The sequence below is a fragment of the Neopelma chrysocephalum genome, unplaced genomic scaffold (assembly GCF_003984885.1).
Source record: "Neopelma chrysocephalum unplaced genomic scaffold, ASM398488v2 Primary Assembly neopelma1_44, whole genome shotgun sequence".
Classification (NCBI taxonomy): domain Eukaryota; kingdom Metazoa; phylum Chordata; class Aves; order Passeriformes; family Pipridae; genus Neopelma; species Neopelma chrysocephalum.
The window spans coordinates 24,263,902-24,281,780 of NW_020897703.1; the positions used below are offsets into that span (position 1 = coordinate 24,263,902).

Sequence of the window (17,879 nt, forward strand, 5' to 3'; positions counted from 1 at the left end):
TTCCTACCACTACATATGGGTCAAATGCTAGATATCATCAAACTATGCATACATCAGTTCTAAACAAGAAGAATTAAAATGCTAGAATCCACAAGAAGGAAGGGAATTGCAGATTGAAACAGGAAAATAAAGTTGTGTTATTTTCCATGCCTTTCTTTAACTCAAGGAATGTGAGCAGGGTGATTTCTTGGGTGAAGGGAAGGGTAGAGAAAAGACAGACCTAAAGAGTACATTGTTCTAAGTCCACTGTCCTACATACTATCTAAAAGCCACTAGAATTGGAGTCAGTGTAGCTGACAGTGAATAGTAAAACAACTTGGTTGATCATGAAGTGCCTCTTTGCAAGCATGCCTTCTCAGCTCTGCTCCTCAGTTTGAGTGCCGAACATCAGCTCCAGCAGCAAAGGAACAAAAGGTGCACCTGGAACAGCTTCCACTTCAGGGAGAAAATGTTTGGCCCTTGGTCTGAAAGCAGATGGAAAATGTGCTCAAGTACACTGATTCCTAAAAGCGTCTGAAAGCAGTCAAAGATCGCTGACATTGAAAATCATCTTTTAACAGAAGGTGCAATTCTCTCAGGGGAGATGAATAACCTATGCCATGGCATCTCAATCCTTCCCCTGCTCTGCAGAATTGCCTCAGCCCAGCTACAGTTAAATCTCATCCACTAAGTGTTCCATCAAGTCCCTTTTTCAGCTGCTCTGTCTGTAACAGCTGTATCAAACAGACAACACACATTTCTTCGTGCTATCTTATGATTAAAAAGACAGGCAACTACATTTCAGCTCACCTAAGTATGTAAGGTTTCTACTTCTGTACTCCAGTGTTCCTTATACAATAATCCATCACCAGCAGGCACTAGGCAAATAAATATCTTTGGTCCCTCTAAACTCTTTCAATTTTTACCACACCCAACTTATGAATATCTGATAAAGGACACAACGCAGGAGATGGACAATGTGGGAACTTACCCTACACATGAGAAAGGGTTTAGGCAAGTGGACAGTGGTCTCAGACCACCACCCTCACCTCTGTCCTTCATACACACCATGGACATGACCACAATATTTTTCAGTAACTACATTTGACACCTGCTCAATGTGCAGAGATCACCACTGATGAAGGAACTAACGCTCCTTCTATACTGTGCTGTGACTTGACATTTTACCTCATGTAGTCAATCTCTTTGTGCTAGGATCCACAAAATATTGACACTGTCACAAGTACTTTATCCACACAGAACAGAATTTATTTAATCATTGAAGTTATTCCCACTAATTTTTACAATTTTCAAAGGGAGGTTTATCTTCTAAAAAACTATTATGTTTCTAAAAACACCCTTTTTTCACACATTCCCCCTTTCACCACAGTCTGCTCTGATCTGCTGGCCTCAACTACACTGTTCTCTGCCCACCTGAGTATAATTCTAGTCCTTCTCTATTTGGCAAGGTATACAGAAAGGGACTTACAGTCCAGACCTCTAGGATTAAGATTCAATCAGGACTTTAGCACTTATCAGAGACCTTTTACTCACCAGATCTCATTAGACCAGATCCCTTTCCAAATTTATTTTGGTAAATCAGTCCTTCCTGTCTTTTGTTTGACTATTGCTTCCCTTTCTCACTTTGTGCATTAGAGAACCCATTTTTACTTGCTCTTCAACACCTGATTTAAAGTCATTTTGTGCATTTTCAAGGCATGCACATTAGAAATATTCTCCAGATCCTGTGCTGCAGGACTCAGTCACTAATCCATTTAAACAGCATGAAGTGATAGGGAAGTCAAATGCAAATTCAACCAAAACATTAAAAAAATTTGCCTTTTTCTCCTGGCCCCAGAGGGAAATCAATTTTTGGCATTTCTGCCCACACACTCAGAGATTTTTCAGGTGTATAGCTGTCACCGGTTCATCAAGATGCTTTGATGAGGTGTTTTTAGGAGCTAAAACTCAGTATCTGTATGAAAAGTTAAATTTCTAAAAATGAGCTGCTCCTACAGTAAAGAATTTACTTTGGGCACCCAAAATCAAATGTAATTAATGTACTTTTTTAAAGCTCAGAAAATTGTAGTTTTTATTCCCCTGCATGTTCTGGTTGAGCAATTATATCCTGAGTTTCGATGGAGACAGGCATTGAGAGGTATTAACAAACACAGTGAGGGTCACTGTTCAGAAGAGGAGAGGCTGTTGATTTTATTTCCCACTGGAATCTACTGGGAATAAATGAACTAAAGGATTCCAGAAGAACAGCTTGTTCTCCAGGCTTTGCTCTGTTCAAACAGGAAAAACATAAGTTATTAAAATATATACACAGAGCACAAGGACTGGAAACAGGCTGTGAGTTCTTTTGCTCTCAAAATCATAAGCAGAAGTCTAGACTAAATGCCTTTGCTCTTCTTACTGCTTTACTGCTTTTTGATATTACTATTAGTGCCATGTCAGCATTGCTGTCCATGCCACTTCCCTCATCACACTGTCACAGACTGCCCATATCACAGAGGTTCCCATTCAAACCAAGTTTTCATAGTCATGCCAGCAAGGAAACTAATGACTGAACAATAAAAAAGGGCAGCAGTCTGCTTCAAACAGGCTCAGTCTTCCAAACCAGCACCCAAACCACCACGTATCACTATCTCTACTAGACAGGTAAAACTCCAATCCTGAGACTTCAGAGAGAGATACTTCAAGAAATCCTACATTAGACCAATCTATCACTCCAATAACCCACACAATATTCCTCCCAAACCCCATTACTTTGGTATTGACTCTTCAGCATGATGGTTAATGTTCCTTTTGCTATCCTAAATGCAATATGCAGGGGGAGGAGGGAGCACTGACATCAGCCAGTCTTCTTGGTACTTACCCAGTACAATCTCTGCCCTATCTCCAAACTCTGGATTAAGTTTCTGATTCTAGTTGTAGAAAGGACAGAGTTAATTTCGTATCATCAGAAAATGCACTAACAAGCATTAAATGATTTCCTACTCGATCATTAACCTGTCAAATTCAGCATAATAAAACCTTCACCACTTTAAGGAACTACAAAGGACTTGTCATGGAGAGAATTTTAAGAAAACGACAATCATGTATAAATTAAAAAAAAAAGTAGTGATGCTTCTTTCTACAGCTGGATCATCAAGAAATAATTTTCCACCTTCACACAGTAAAAGCAACTGCTTCTGCAAGAAGTTTTTTTCTGTCTTTAAAAAAAAAAATCCTTGAAACTTTCTGAGCTTTCAGTCTTGCAAAGAACTCATCTGAACCAGAGAGTCACTCAAAGCGACACTTTAATGCTTTTCAGGAACCAGGCAGTGGTCTGGTATACATTAAGTTTATGATCTATATTTCCCTGTAGTCTATCACAGCCTAATAAAACTATGTCAACAAGTGTTATGGAGGGAGGACTAACACAGCAATTTTCCAACCACATTATGCCAGCTCTGAAATGCCAAACCACTCCTCCCAGTGTGTCTGCAGAGCCTACAGAGGCAGTGCATTGAGTATACTGCAATCTCAGCTGTAAGCAAGTTACCGCTGGCCAATTTTCTAATACAGTGTTAAAATGCAAGAGATAATTCCAGGATCTTCACGAGCAGTAGGAGGAGGACAGTATTCCAGGCAGAGTTTGCATTCCTGAGTTTGGAAACATCTGCACTATCAAATAAAGAGCCTTTTACAGTCAGTGGCAAGTTAATGAATTTCTCCAAAGTATAAAGAGAGCCACAGAACAGAGATCCTTAAGTGGTAGCACACTGACAGATGAGGGCTATAATTTTGTGGGAGGAATTTCAATGTAACTGCTCTTCCCTCACTCAGTTGTTTCTTCTGGTGGCTAGCTCCACTAGCTACAGACTTCCTAGAAAGAGGACAAGGAGGGCAGCTAAGGATTTCAGGCTTCAGGGTCTACCTGACCACCCACCTGAGCCGGTCAATCAGTGCCTGTTCAATGCAACCTGCACAGTCTTTGACCAATATCCTCTGCTGCCACAGGGTTTAGCAGAACAATCATTCTGAATCACCTGATAGAAACCATGAGGTTGGGACCCACAAAAAAAGGTCCATCCTCAGGACTTAAGAATAGAGGGTCTTGAAGGATATTTCAGAAGGCTTCCTCTCCTTATTCTGAATAACTGACAAACTGAGCCCTTTGGGTATTCATAGAAAGGAGGGCTTCTGGCTATGGACTGGGTGTCCCCAGCAAGCACATCTTTACAGGGCCAACAATTTCACCAGTGAAGTGAGCAGACAATACTTAGGGTGGCCTTGTCTGATTGTGATGGACGAGACTGTCCTATCTCATTCACTTCTTTGCTTGTAGCCCTGCTTGATTTATTTGTAGCAGCAATACATTAATGTTATCTGACAGCTACTATTAAAGTGTCACAAGCATGTGTATGCAATAACACAGATGCTGCAGGGAATTCGCTGCAGGCCACTGTCTTCCTAGGCACAGAACGCAAGGGGAAGCAAGGGAAATACCTTGTAAAACAGAAATCTTTTACTCCCTGCTGCTCTTATTCGGAGGGAAAATTGTCAGACAGGGAAAAAATATTACAGAGGCCAAGCACATGCAGAAAAAATGAACGCTGCAAGTTTTCCCACCTGCGTCCTGATAATTACAAAAGCCAGCAAACCAAAACTAAGCCCTGCCACCCAAAGGACAACATCCCATTCAGGTACTCAATGCCAGAAGCTTGGCAGACTCAGACAGTGGTGCTGACAGTGGGCTCTTGGAATACTAGGAGACATAGAGAAAAATCCTCTCCTTTCAAGGTTTTTTCTTTACAGCAACGCACAAGCGTGGTGATAAAATGGCATGCCTTTGGTTGATGACATTGCTTGCCTCCATGACCCCTCAAGTACTTAAAGATCTATTTTTACACCACGCTTGAAAATGAGATAGTACCCTCATGTCTCGTATGTACAGAACAAGCAAATAATTTGTCCAAGGTCACAGAAAAAAACAGCAGCAAAGCCAGGATTTGCATACAGATTTTTCAAGCACCAGATTACCCAATACTTTAACAAAAGCATTCACCATCTTCTTCTCTGTCTCAGCCTTTGAGACGGCAGCTGTACAAGAAGAACTAAGCAAAATATTCTTGCTACACCACTTGAAGTCAGTAGTGTTAAAGAATTTGCCTTAGCCATTTACTGTATTAATTCTGAGAAGGGAAAGTGATTCCAGGTCCATAACTCATGAAGGGCTGGAAACACCTGACAGCTGCAAACCCCTCAGATACTGAGAAATAAAGCCATTGTGATCTAAAGACCAACAACTTCATAAAAAGAACCAATTATTTCTGTTCTGTGTGAGACAGAGCTTTTCATCTGCAAGTATGTGGAGGACACATAGGAACCTCACTGGCCCTTTTTCATGGTCTCAGTAAAACCATAAAGTAGTTTGCCCTCAATATCCAAGAACTATGAATCAGAACGATCACTTTTATATTCACTGAAATTCACAGGTAATATATAATTCTGTTAATTTTTCAAGGAATGCTGAAACTGGCCTCCAGAAAGTCAGTCTGAGCTGGGGTGATTGTAACTCACTTGCCAAACAAACAAAAAGCTCTTAATTTTATTACTAGGACAGATATCTCATGTCCCTTCCTTCCCTACTTTAAAAAGGTGTTACTGCAAAACACAACTTTCTATCACACAAATCAATTAAAAAAATAAATTTATCGTATCTTCTTGTTGCTCGAGCAAGTTGACTGAGCCACCTGATGTGGCCTGTGAATCACAAAACGTAGTATCACTCATAATCAGGCAGGGAGTACAAGGCAAGGTCTAAAAAAAGGTGCCTGTGCCACCAGTTTGATGCTGCTTGCTAAAGATTCCACCACACAGGGCCTAGAAAACATATGCCTGGAAAGATTACTACATTTTCGCATGTCAGAGTACCCATAAACCATCAGTGCAGTGCACTTTGCTCAGCCCCCCCCATCACTATCCTCCAAGCACCTTTCCTTCTACTCAGCACCATCACGATGCAGGATGGCCGATGCTTCCAGGATCAACATGGAAACAAGCTGTAACCTATTAACTGCATAATCTACCTTCTCTCCTTCCAATGCCAATATGGTTAAGAAAAGGGTATGGGTCAGATTTGCACAAGTATTTAGGCCAGATGTGCAGATAAGCAGATAAACTATGTAGACATACATTAAATCACATTAAGTGCCTATCTGCACCATTTTAAACTGAGCTTCTTTGCCTTTATCAGATTCATAGTAATTTAATTGGAGCTGATTAGAAATCAAGGTCTTCAGGGCCAACACGAAGTTTACTTCAGAGCACTCCAAGCCACAATGCCAGCCACAAACTGCTTGTTGCCCTGTGTGCAGAGACCCAGTGCATGCAAAGAGATCGCAGGTGAGTAAACCAGGGACGTCAGGACACTTGTGTTGTGGGGGACACAAATCCTGAGTGTAAGCTCTGCAGAGAAACAGAAGATGAGGCTCATGATGGCTATGCTAACGTGCTGCAGCCAGTTACATCTCAAACTGTGCCTTGGCTTCAAGTGCCCCTAAGGGGTAAAAGTGCACTAAAAACAAAGGCCAAATAAAACATGCTTTAATTCACAGCCATTAAACCCCCAGCTGCAAATATAACTGAAGCATGTTTCTTTTTAAAGAAGCAACACAACACTTTCTCCCTCCAGCCCTGTTAACTTCAAAGGCTTCAAAAGTAACTTGATGCCACGACTAGAGGCAAAGCTGCCATTAAGTGCCAACTCCTGCAGTTGCAGAGATTTTGAGGTCCCAAATTCTGTTTTGATTCTCTACCTTCAAATGAATTAAAAAAAAAAACAACAAGACAATAAAAGTAAGATGGGATGCAGTTCCCAACAACTGAGTGCCCGCATAAATGACAAGATCTGGGAGGTGAGGAAATGCACAGAACCCACAGCTGCAAGACATAATCTTACAAATACTTCTGATACACTCCAGTGAAGATCATCTCTCCCTACTACTACATGGCTTGTCACAAAGGATTTCTTATGTCCCTGTCCCCTCTTTTATTACAGTTTGTGCTACCAGTCTTGATCAAGTTTAGCACTTGCAGAAAACAAGCCTGAAAGCCCTTTTCAAGTCTGTTCTCCAATGTGCAGACATCACAGCTCACTGGGCTAAAGTCAGTAGGGCTTTAAACCATGGTTTAGCACATCAACTTCAACCAAAACTGAGTTTCTGCATACCCATCACACACACAGACTCGGGGACACCCTGAATTCAGCTGCAGACACTGAGTGGCTTGCCCTGATCCCTGATTAGCTTCATGAAACCCTTCCCAGACCTGGGGGCACAGGCCAGGGTCCAGGTGGTAACTTTAGAAGACTAAAGGCAAAGGGCAACAAGGCACCCACCTCATTGTGCTGTGTTGACACTGCCAATCCTTCCACCTTTGAAAAATCTACCAGAGCACAACTTCCTGCATTGTCAGGACTCTGCACTGCAGCTTAAGCATGACTGGCACGTCCATGTGCTCAACTACAGAGAACTAATAGAGGGAACAGGATAGAAAGACAAAAAAAACAGTGACAAAAAAGGGAGGAAGCCCTGTGGCTACCATGCACTTCGAAGAAAGATTTGATCCTTTCTTATGCTGACGATGTTCTGGTACAGACTGCACAGGAACAAGGCATTCCCAAGCTTTTAATTTATTTTGGTGTTCCCAAAACATAAAAGTTACTCTTCAGATTTTCCTATCCCTATGCACTTAAAAATAATGTAGACACACCAAAACTCCTTGGTCACTGATGGGTCTGTGGAGAGAAGGATCAATCCAGACAAAAACTCCTCCTCCCTTTCCAATTCTCCGTCAAACAGATGGGAAAACAGGGAGAGAAAAAAAAGCTGAGGAACAAATGGCTGAGCTGACTCATGCCTTCAAAGTGTCCATTTAAAATGACCAAGTAACTATTCCTTAGGTCAAACCAGGATGAATACAAGTCTGCATATAAAAGTATCTTGCATAAATGCAGATGCTAATCACAAAAGTCTAACTTCAAAAAAAACACACTCAAGGATGCTTTCCATTTGTGCCAGTGCAATATCCAGGCATCTTACAATCTTTCAGTTAAGGCAATAGAGGTAGTAGAGGATTGAGAGCAAACAGTCTTCAGGGATAAGGCTGTAATCCAGTCACACTTGTACATGCATCTACACCCTTCCCTGGACAAGACCTGATGGAATAAATTAGAGCAGTTAAGTGAGAACAAAAATAACAAAGAATTATTTTTTTTTAAACACATAATGATAGCACAGAAGACTTCAGCCCAGATTCCACCTCTGCAGCAGACCTACCGTACAACCCACAGCTACTCACTTAATATCATCATATACCAGAACTTGGTTGTGGATTATTTTTGTTTCATATCCCTTCTCATATTTAATCAGGCCTCTCAGAGAACAGTTTACAGTTACTATGGAGCTCCACAGCATCTAGCACAATGTGGCTCCAGTCCTGGTCCTGGGGAGAACAGATTAATAACCGTTTATAACAAACAGCGTGGCCCACCGGTGGCAGCATGGAAAGGCTGGTGCAAGGCACAGCAGACACAGCACAAGTACTCTTCATGATTTAACTCTACAGTCCTTTCCCTGGGACAAAGTCTATCTTAGTGCCTTCAGGTGCTCAGAGTAAGCCCTTAATTTCTATTAAAAAAAAAAATCAATCCACTTGCAGTAGCAAAAATGACAGTTGTTTCCTATCAACTACCTCTAAGACCTCAGCTTGTTGAATCCACTCTGACACTCCCAACCCCAACCAACTTGTTCAGTCACAATACGCAGCCATGAAGGCTACCTTCAAATAGCAAACTGAAGTATGATTTCTTCCTTCCAGGTCATCTGTGTCTCCCCCAGAAACATATTCTCCTATGATAATGAATAAAACTTGTTTTGCTTGTGTTTTGTTTTACAGCAATTTGTAAAAAAAAAAGCAGTGAAAATAACAGACAATGCCTTTTTCTTTAAATATTTCCAACATAAACTAGGAAAGCATGCCTAAAGGTTTCCAGGCCAGCAGAAGTTTCTTGTTGTGTTTGTTTATTTTAACATAAGTAATTTGGAAAGCATGAGAGCAGGACGTACTGGTACCAGCTATGTTATCTCAGCACTACTGCAATTTCCCATAGCCTACACTATCTGTAGGACCTCTGTTTCTTTCTCCTCATGAATTCAGAAACAATGACAGAGCTGAATAAAATTGTGAGCCTTAATGAATAATAAAGCACAGAAATCCTGCATTTGACCAAGGCTTCCTGGCTGGTGCCTGCACAGAAAAAGTTGGCATGGGCCTTATAACCTTAAGTACTTACTATTCAGAAGACACACAAAACCTGCACTGCCCTGAACCCAACCTGATCTCCACTCTCAAATTTTCCTCACTATCCTTTATCTGCAAAGGGTATGGAGTGTGTTGAGTAGGTCTACAGTGTCTTCACAGGCAGAACTAATATATAGCACTGATGATGCAGACAGGCAGAAAACCACGTGGGTGCCCTAATGACAGCAGTGGCCCTCCCAAATGCAGTTCAGGACCCTGTTAATGCAGCCATGTGAATACTGGCCCAGCCAGGCTCACATCTGCCTGCAAAAATCTTGCAGATGTAGCCTACTTCTCTCCACCGAGGCCAGAGAGCTCTTCCACTGTTGTCAGTTAACAGCTGGCCCTGAGCAGGACACCCTGAGCAGCAGGGACAAGGAATGTCAGGGTCTGACCAGCTAAGCCTTGTCTTCAAAAGTCACAGCAATGTCTCACTGACCAGTAGCTCCAGAATGTGAATGAACAGCACACCTGAGAACCTGGGGGGGGAAAATCTTCACAAAAACTCACTTACTTTTAAGCTGTAGTGGAAAAATGTGCATTTCCTTGGATCAGGGAAGGGGAAACATGAGGGGATGAACCTACCATACTCTGTTATTGGCCAAGTCTAGCAAACAGCAAGTTAGAAGCAGCACAGCGTGGAGCTCAGAGTGTAATTTCCCTCCAGACTACTCTAAACTTGGAATGGGGGTTTTTCCAAATTTATTGCTTCTCTGATTTCATAACAAATTAGCTCCATGTACCATTACAAGAATTGCTTTGCTGTCAGCCCTGCAGGCTTAATTTGGGGTCTGGGAAGCAGCGGGCTCTTCCCTTCTCACACATTGTCAACAGCCACACAAGGTTTTGAACACTGAGTTCCACCCACACTTGTCCTTGTACAACCCCAGTGAGGCCTTTCACAAGGTTGGACAGGTGTAAAATGACAGAACTTGACCCAAAGCAACACTAAAAAGACAAAGCTGGGGAAAAAAAAAAGGCCAAAAAAGAAAAAAGCTGTTGCTCTGACATTACTTATTAGACTTGAATTGACTACGAGTTTTCTGCTTATTTTTATTTTTAAAAAGAACATCAATGTATCAAATCAGAATGAAGATAACTGAAGGAAAGGGGTAGGAGGAAAGACAATTGCTGCCAACAGTCAATGCAATACTACTGTTTTTGCAGAACATGTGTTCCCTTTAAAAGTGGTCCAATAAGCTACTGCGACAGCCACCCTGCTATTCGATCATTGGAGAATGCAAAATAGATGGCTGGAAACTGGGATTGCGGTGTCACAGGCGATCTTTCACATATTTATGTAGGTGATTCTTAAATCTAATTAACTTTTTTCATCTCTACTACGCAGATCTCTCACTGATCATAAATACTACCCATCAAAGTAGCATAGAAAAAACTCCTGTTGGGTGCCCGTTCTAGGTGGGGCAGTGCTCATATTGACAGACAAACAGGAGCAAAGGCTCTGGATTAAAATAATCTAAGTTAAACTTGGATGTAGTTGCATACACTAATTGAAAAGGTGGCCCCAGAGCTGCAGTAGTCCTAAATATGCCGAGCACATGAGCAAGCAAGCACACTATCATGATGCTGACAGATGATGAATTTGCTTGTGTAGTGAACCCATACAAGGAGGAAGCAGCTGGAAATGTATTGTAATGTGTGCTCTATACAATCTCAGCTAATATTCCTCAGATTCTAGCTGCTGGCCAGCCAGGTGCCACCGAGTGACAATTTTGGTATAAACTTCTGTTTGTGACTAAAGGACCAAAGAACTTTAGCTGAAGGGTAAATATTTGATGAAGGGCCAGCATAGGTTATCCTAAAGTAATGTTATTTGAAGGCATAGAAACAATAATCTTCACATGGAATTTACTCACAGCCACAGTTTTTTGGTTTGAATACTGTCCTCTGGTTTAACTCAGTCTTCTTCCATTCTTAGTTGTCTCATTTATACATAAAACAGGCAAGCAACTATATTTTAAAATATTCAGTGTTAGGTTTTTTTAATTAAGGAGAAGCTACTTCCTCTTAATTTCCCTATGTTAGAGAGAGTCTCCATTCCTTTACTTACTCCTTCTTCTTCCATATGTCTAATTTCAGGAAATTAATTCCCAGGCCCGGCTAACCAGACCTGTATGCAGTATTCCCAACAACACAAATTCTCATGCACTTTACGACAGAACTACTAATCCCCTCTTGGATTGGGAGCACTTCACCAAATGCATCTCAGGGTTGTACTTGTCTTTCACGGCTGCATCACTACAGCAGCTTAGTCATTCTCGGACTGACTCATGCACTGTGGTCTTTCTCCTTTTCTGTCATTTCCAACTGATGAAGGCTAAGTGCAGAGATGAAATTAAACCCACATGATTTAACACCTATCAACTCATAAGACCGTACTTCTAAGAAAGAAAGAGTGCACAGCTGTAAAACAGGGTTTAAGGCCAAGGTTTCTGTTTGTCAATTGACATCGCAACTGAGATCACCCAGGAGAGCATCCTGACAGTTCACTAAGATGAATTTGCTTTTTCAAATATCCATCTACATTTGCTGTTGTTCAGACCTACGGCATCTTCTCCAAAATGATGCATTCATTAAAACTACTGGTAATTCAGTGTACCACTGTTTGCCTGTTTTACAATTCCTTTACTAATTTTCATCCCTCTCTCCCCTTCAGCATCCTTAAAACTTGCTTGCATTTAGATGTGTCAATTGCACCATCCCTTCTCCACATCCCTTCTTTAGCAATGCTCAGTTCACCTTTTCTCCCCTTCTCCCTCTCCCCTGCTGTCAGCAGTATTGTCCTGAGGCAAAACAGTTATTCACCTTTAATCCATTCCTAGGTGGTCTTTAATTTAAACCCAGCCTTGGCAGCTGCTGTTCTTTCCTTACTCTATTTTTATCATTGTAAATATGTTCAGGCAGGCAAAATAAGAACAGGATTGCTTCAATTAGGTGGGTAGTTAAATGACACCGTGTGATGAAGCAAGTCAAAGTTTGTAACACTGCAGAGCCTCACCTTCTGTAACCCGACACAGAACTGAACCAAGAGGCAGAAACACCGAGCCAGAAACAGGTGAGGTATCACTCACAGCTCTGCCACAAGCATCGTATCATTGCCAGGAAATAACGGGGTACAAGCTGTGTGTTTGTATTGTGGGCAGTTACAACTTAACTGGCTGGCTGTTCACCTCGTGGTTTTCAATATTGCTCAGATCCATTTTTTTTCTGCTTCTGTAAGGTCAGTTCTAAGAAATAATAAAAACTGATTCACATTAGCAAACCTTGAAGCAGTCAGAGAGCATTTTGGCAGCATATCTGGAATTAAATATTTACTGGACACGTTTCCATTCTAGGGACTTGGCCAAAATGAAAGAGAAGGCATGTGAAGCCAGCATTTTCCAAAGCAAGCATAAAACCTCACACACATTATGCCACACATCCCCTGCTGAGAGATCACAGAAACCTGGCTGCCTTGGAGATCATTCATCTGAAAGAAAAAACAAGAGTGGACTGGTAGGCTGGGAGGCACATCAGACAGCCAGCTTGGCTGTGGTGTGCCAAGGAATAGCTGATTTGACCCTGCCCCTTGCTCCTTTTTCTCTAGCAAATATTGCTTCTCGCTCCACCGAGGCAGAACTCCAGCAAATGTTTACACTATTGCAGGATTAAGGTAAGGTTTAAAAATACCCTTTTGAACATTTTACTGTATGTGTGATGAGAACGTGTGATTGCCACCATGCTCTGAAACGGACTGCTTACTTTTGTTATCACCTTCCTCTTCCCATAGCAACCCTTTCCAATCAAATAATTCCAACTGATCTTGGAAATCAATCAAAATCCTATTATGTTTACATACAATAGACCACCATGACTCGCTTTCATTTACAATCCTTGAGCTTCAAACACTGGTTTAAAACAGGTCACAGATTATTATAATCATGTTTACACAAGAAATATAATATGTCTATCTGTCAAAATATTGTTAATATTTATTCCACATAAATCTACCCCAAAAACTGAAGCAAAAACTTAATGAAAGATTAGAACTGAGGCAGATTGGAAAAGAGGTAGAAGCAAATATTTGCATCAAACACTTATGGATGAAGCTTAAAAAAAGTTGAGTTCCAAAGATAGAGAGAACTATCCTAAATAAATTGGGCAGCTTCACAACAAGCAATAAGGCACATGAAATTACAACTTTCACGGGCTATGGAAGACATCAAGACCAAAGAGAAAGAGCAGACTGCCCTTAAGAGTCAGCAGAGAGAAGTGTATGGCAATCTTATGTAAGAAGAGGAAGAAAGGCTACCTATATAGAAAAATAGCAAGAACAGAACTTGCTTTCAAAGGACAAAAAAATATAACTACATGGCCAAGCATTATAGCAAGATGAACTGTATGTCTAAAAGTGGAAACTGGATATGCCTTTTTAACTGCCACTCCTCAAGGAAAAATGCATGTAGGAAGGGGCTACTTTATGTTCAAGGGCCAGGAGGAATCTCTACAAACAAAGCTCATTAAGTGACTCCATGTTTCATCTCTCTTCAAGGAACCATTTTTTCCTGTTACAGATGGGGAAAAAATGGAGCCGATTTTCACATAGTTTAGTACCTTTTCTGAGAGATTCTGCTTTATCCTATGCAATGCAAGTTTGGATGGATTTCAGTGGGAGTTAGCAAGTGAAGTTTGCAAACAAACGTCAGGAAGGAACTCCATGTTATTTGTACCTAATCTTATTTTTCCATGTGAAGTTATCTGGGGCAGTTTTGTTCCTGCTGGAACCCTGCAGTCCATGGGAGTTTCAGGTAATCCATATCTTGAATCAAGCATTGCACAAACAAAAGGGCTGACACACTTAAAAGTCAAAGTTCTTTACTGCTCTGCCTAAGTAAAATACAGGACAATAAAAAATGAACCTGAAGAGTTCTTGAGCCAGTTCCCGTTTCCATAGATAACTTGTTATGGAAATAATCCATACTCTCGGTTTTGCCTCACAACTTTTCTCAGTTCTATGAGTTCACACTAAAATCCTTAAACTAGAAAAATCTGACACCAAGATGAATTCAGTGGTTCAAACATGAGAACAAATAGATCTTATTCCCAGTTTCTCTCTCTAAAATTGTTAGGGTCTTCAATATCTACAATGACATAAACATGCCTTTATTGCCAAGAGAGTTTGCACCTTCGAATGCAAACTTTGTCAGTTTTTTACTCTTGCTTCAAGAATACATGCAGAACAACATCTATTTTTAATTTTTCCTTGTTTAATTTGCTCCTTAGTGCTGAAGTTTGTCCAGATTGGCAGCTAAAGCCTATACAGAACTGATCACCAATGAAAGGGAATTTGATTTTTTGTTGTACCAGATATGAAACAATCTGTAATAGAAGCATACATAATCAACACAAAAATCAGTGCAAGTCTGACCAGTATTTGATCATAGATCAAGTAACTGATCCAGTAGTTATCCAGTAATTGATCACAGGTGGTAACAGATAAAGTAGAACTGCAACAACTCTTCAAAGTAAAATTAGGTGATAAACGGCACACAGAAGGAAGCATCTCCCTAACCTCCATCACCTGCCATAATTTATGGTCCGAAGCACAGAATTTTTTCTCTATAAAGAAAAAAGGGTGAAACTATCAGTTGAAATGTTCCAAACCTTGGGTAGGCATAATTTTGTTCAGTTCTCATCCATTGTCTGCAATGGGATGCTGCAGTAGTAGTCTGAGAGCAGTGACAGAAAATGCCTACTAATAATAATGTAAAATATTACTTGCTGTCCTCTTCCTTGTAATTCTGACATATGTTCTGTTAGATCACCACGACACGCTGAGCAGACATGTTCGTTCAGCTTCCCACAGTGGAAGCTGTAGAAATAAATATTTTTACTCCCAAAAATATTTTTCCACCCACAAACAATGGTTGTTAATTTAAAATCCCCCAATACACACAAATCAGTCCTGTAACTGTTTGTTCTGTGCCTGGCTCAAGACAAAAACGCATTTCATGTGCCATCCTGTCCATTCATTTAATTTTGCCCTCGTCTTCCTTAATCTTCATTAACCTCTAAAGTTCCCTGTCATATTCAACTACCTACCCTTCATCGTCTTTTCCCAATTATATGCACAGTATCCATTGATCACAATATGAAATACTGTACTGAAGTCCCAACCATACATTTACTATGTACAAAAGTAAGTATTCCTAAACCTTTATTTCCTGTTTCTTGGCAGGATGGTCAAAGTAATCCTACTATTTGAAATTGCAGCAACTCAGTGAAGAGGATAATAACGTTAGTGAGTAATTTTACCAGCATATTCTGTCCTAGGGGACTCCCCACATGCAATACAGTTACTAGCTTCAGAGAAATACAGAAAAATGATGTTTGCAATCCAATATTTAAGGAAACTTTGTGCCCTTTGGCATCAGGGCCAGCTGGGTGATGAAAACTTCACTCAGCCTCCCAGTAGCTGGAGATACCTAAAGCATAAAGGAAGCACAGGCCTTTGAACTCTCCTATTCCATGACGCAGGCTATCCTGCGGGTGGAGCTGGCGACGAGTGGGGTGCTACAATGGATATGTGTTTGGTGAGGAGCTAAAATACAGAGCAGTATTTCTTCACTGAAAAATAAATCATGCTGAACTTTCCACAACAATTCTGTCAAACAGTGACCTGAGGCATTAGGCTGACCCGGGAACACAAACCTAAGATAAGTTACAGAACAATCTTCCCTTCTCTCCTCTGCCAGGAACCCACATTTTCCAACATGTTATTTCAAGGCAATGTGAGAAGCTTACAATACTCCTTTAATCCTCTTAATTCCCAAGTGTTGGCTTTGAGTGGGCCAGCACTATTTGTGCCCAGCCATCTCCTGGTCACTTCTTTGGCTCACACCACTTCACTAGATAGCAGCAGGGATGAAAGCTGCTTAAAATTCTCATTGCAATCCAAAGAACAACTGCTATTCCTGCTGAGGATGAGACAAGTCTTCTAGTAGGTTATTTCTCTCATCTCTTTTAAATTCACATATATCAGTAGATTTACTTTTTTTCTGCAATAAATCTTCAGTTATACTCTGAAGCTTTTCCTTTCAGAGCTGGGTACAACAATAAGGATGGTGGGTCCCTGTCTGCTTTTGCTTTGCTGCTTAAGTGGTAACATATTTCATATTACACTGGATTGCTGGGTTCTAAAAGCCTTTTCCTTTCAAATGAGAGTATGATACATTACTTTGGCTTCTGAGTCTGGTTCTTAACTGCAGTGTGTTCTGCACACATCCCAGAGCTTTACAGCTTCTAAGAGACCATGACAGTCTTCAGTCCTGCAGCTGTTCTTTGTGAGGTTCAGATCTTGATAAGTGTTTTGGTCTCAGATGAAAGATGATCTGAACACCCTTTTCTTTGATTGTTCTACCAGTACGCAGCACAGATCATGATTTGGCCATAACTCTGAAACTAAGCAACTCCATGAAGTTTGAACACACACCCAATTCTGTTCAAATTCTCATTTTAATATATAATTAATAATTAATCTATTATATCTATATAATCTCTTCTATTTCAATCCTCTCCATGTTGCCTGTGGTCCAAGATGCCCTGTGAAGGAGAGAAGAGAAAACCTTTTACTGTTGCTTCCAGTTTAGATCATGAGGTCTACACGCTTATCAATGTGAACTTCAATTTGCAGATTTTTTCACTAGGAAAAGAATATTAAATTAGAGGCACCAAAGTAGTTTTATTCTGATGGAATTCTTATAGGAAAATAAATAAATAAAATTGTAAAGAAATACCCTTATGGAAAATTTGAAGTCTATAATATTTTTTAAAATTATGCATTTATAGCTATCTATGCTTTCCTTCTCTTGCATTTTTTAGCATTTAGACGAACATTTGCATTATGGTAAACTGTCAGTGAGATCTAACGTAGAAGCACTGTTTGCAAATATTATTAAGGTAATAAGCAAAAACTTTATCTCAAAAACATGAGAAATACTGAGATGCCATAATATTAATGACATTGCAAAAATGTTCTGATGCTTAACAAAATCAAGATCCAGATTTGTGTTGAACACGATTCAGAGATCATTGCTGAAAGAATCACTTCACCTCATTAAGAATAAAGAAAACCTCAATACTACAAGACTCTGTGAGACAGTAATTTGTAATTATTAAAATTAATCAATTCAGAACTAATAAAACACAGCATAAATGGTAAACAACATAGTTGCTACAATTTGTACTAGCTTTCCTCTATTCCAGCTCTTTATTTCTCCATTGTTTCCACTCTATTTCCAACCTCATCTGATTTACTTTGAATGAGACCTCTTAAGCCTTGGATTTAGCTTAAAGACTTTTTCCTGAAAACAAGATAAATCAGCCATTTGCAAAGTTATGAGCAGTTTCTTTGATTTATCTCAGTGGTCACAAGGAACTATCATTAGGAATCTCCTTCCCTGGCGATTTCCAAAAGCTGTCTGGACACCATCCAGAGTCATGTACTCCAGGGAACCCTGCTTGGGCAAGGAAATTGGACTAGATCA

General features: G+C 40.4%; 1 protein-coding gene across 4 annotated transcripts in view; it reads right to left on the reverse strand.

The window, feature by feature from the left end:
* The window catches only part of ADCY5 (adenylate cyclase 5), a 207,951-nt gene that overhangs the window by 98,404 nt on the left and 91,668 nt on the right, over nucleotides 1–17,879 (reverse strand). The window contains exon 1 of one of the 4 annotated variants that reach the window (XM_027679006.1): nucleotides 11,405–11,460. The exons of the other annotated variants lie outside the window; for them this stretch is intronic. Within the exon in view, the coding sequence (XP_027534807.1) occupies nucleotides 11,405–11,419 (15 nt within the window). The 5' untranslated portion in view covers nucleotides 11,420–11,460. Of the gene's footprint in view, nucleotides 1–11,404; nucleotides 11,461–17,879 lie in introns of those variants that run through there. 4 annotated transcript variants of the gene reach the window in all.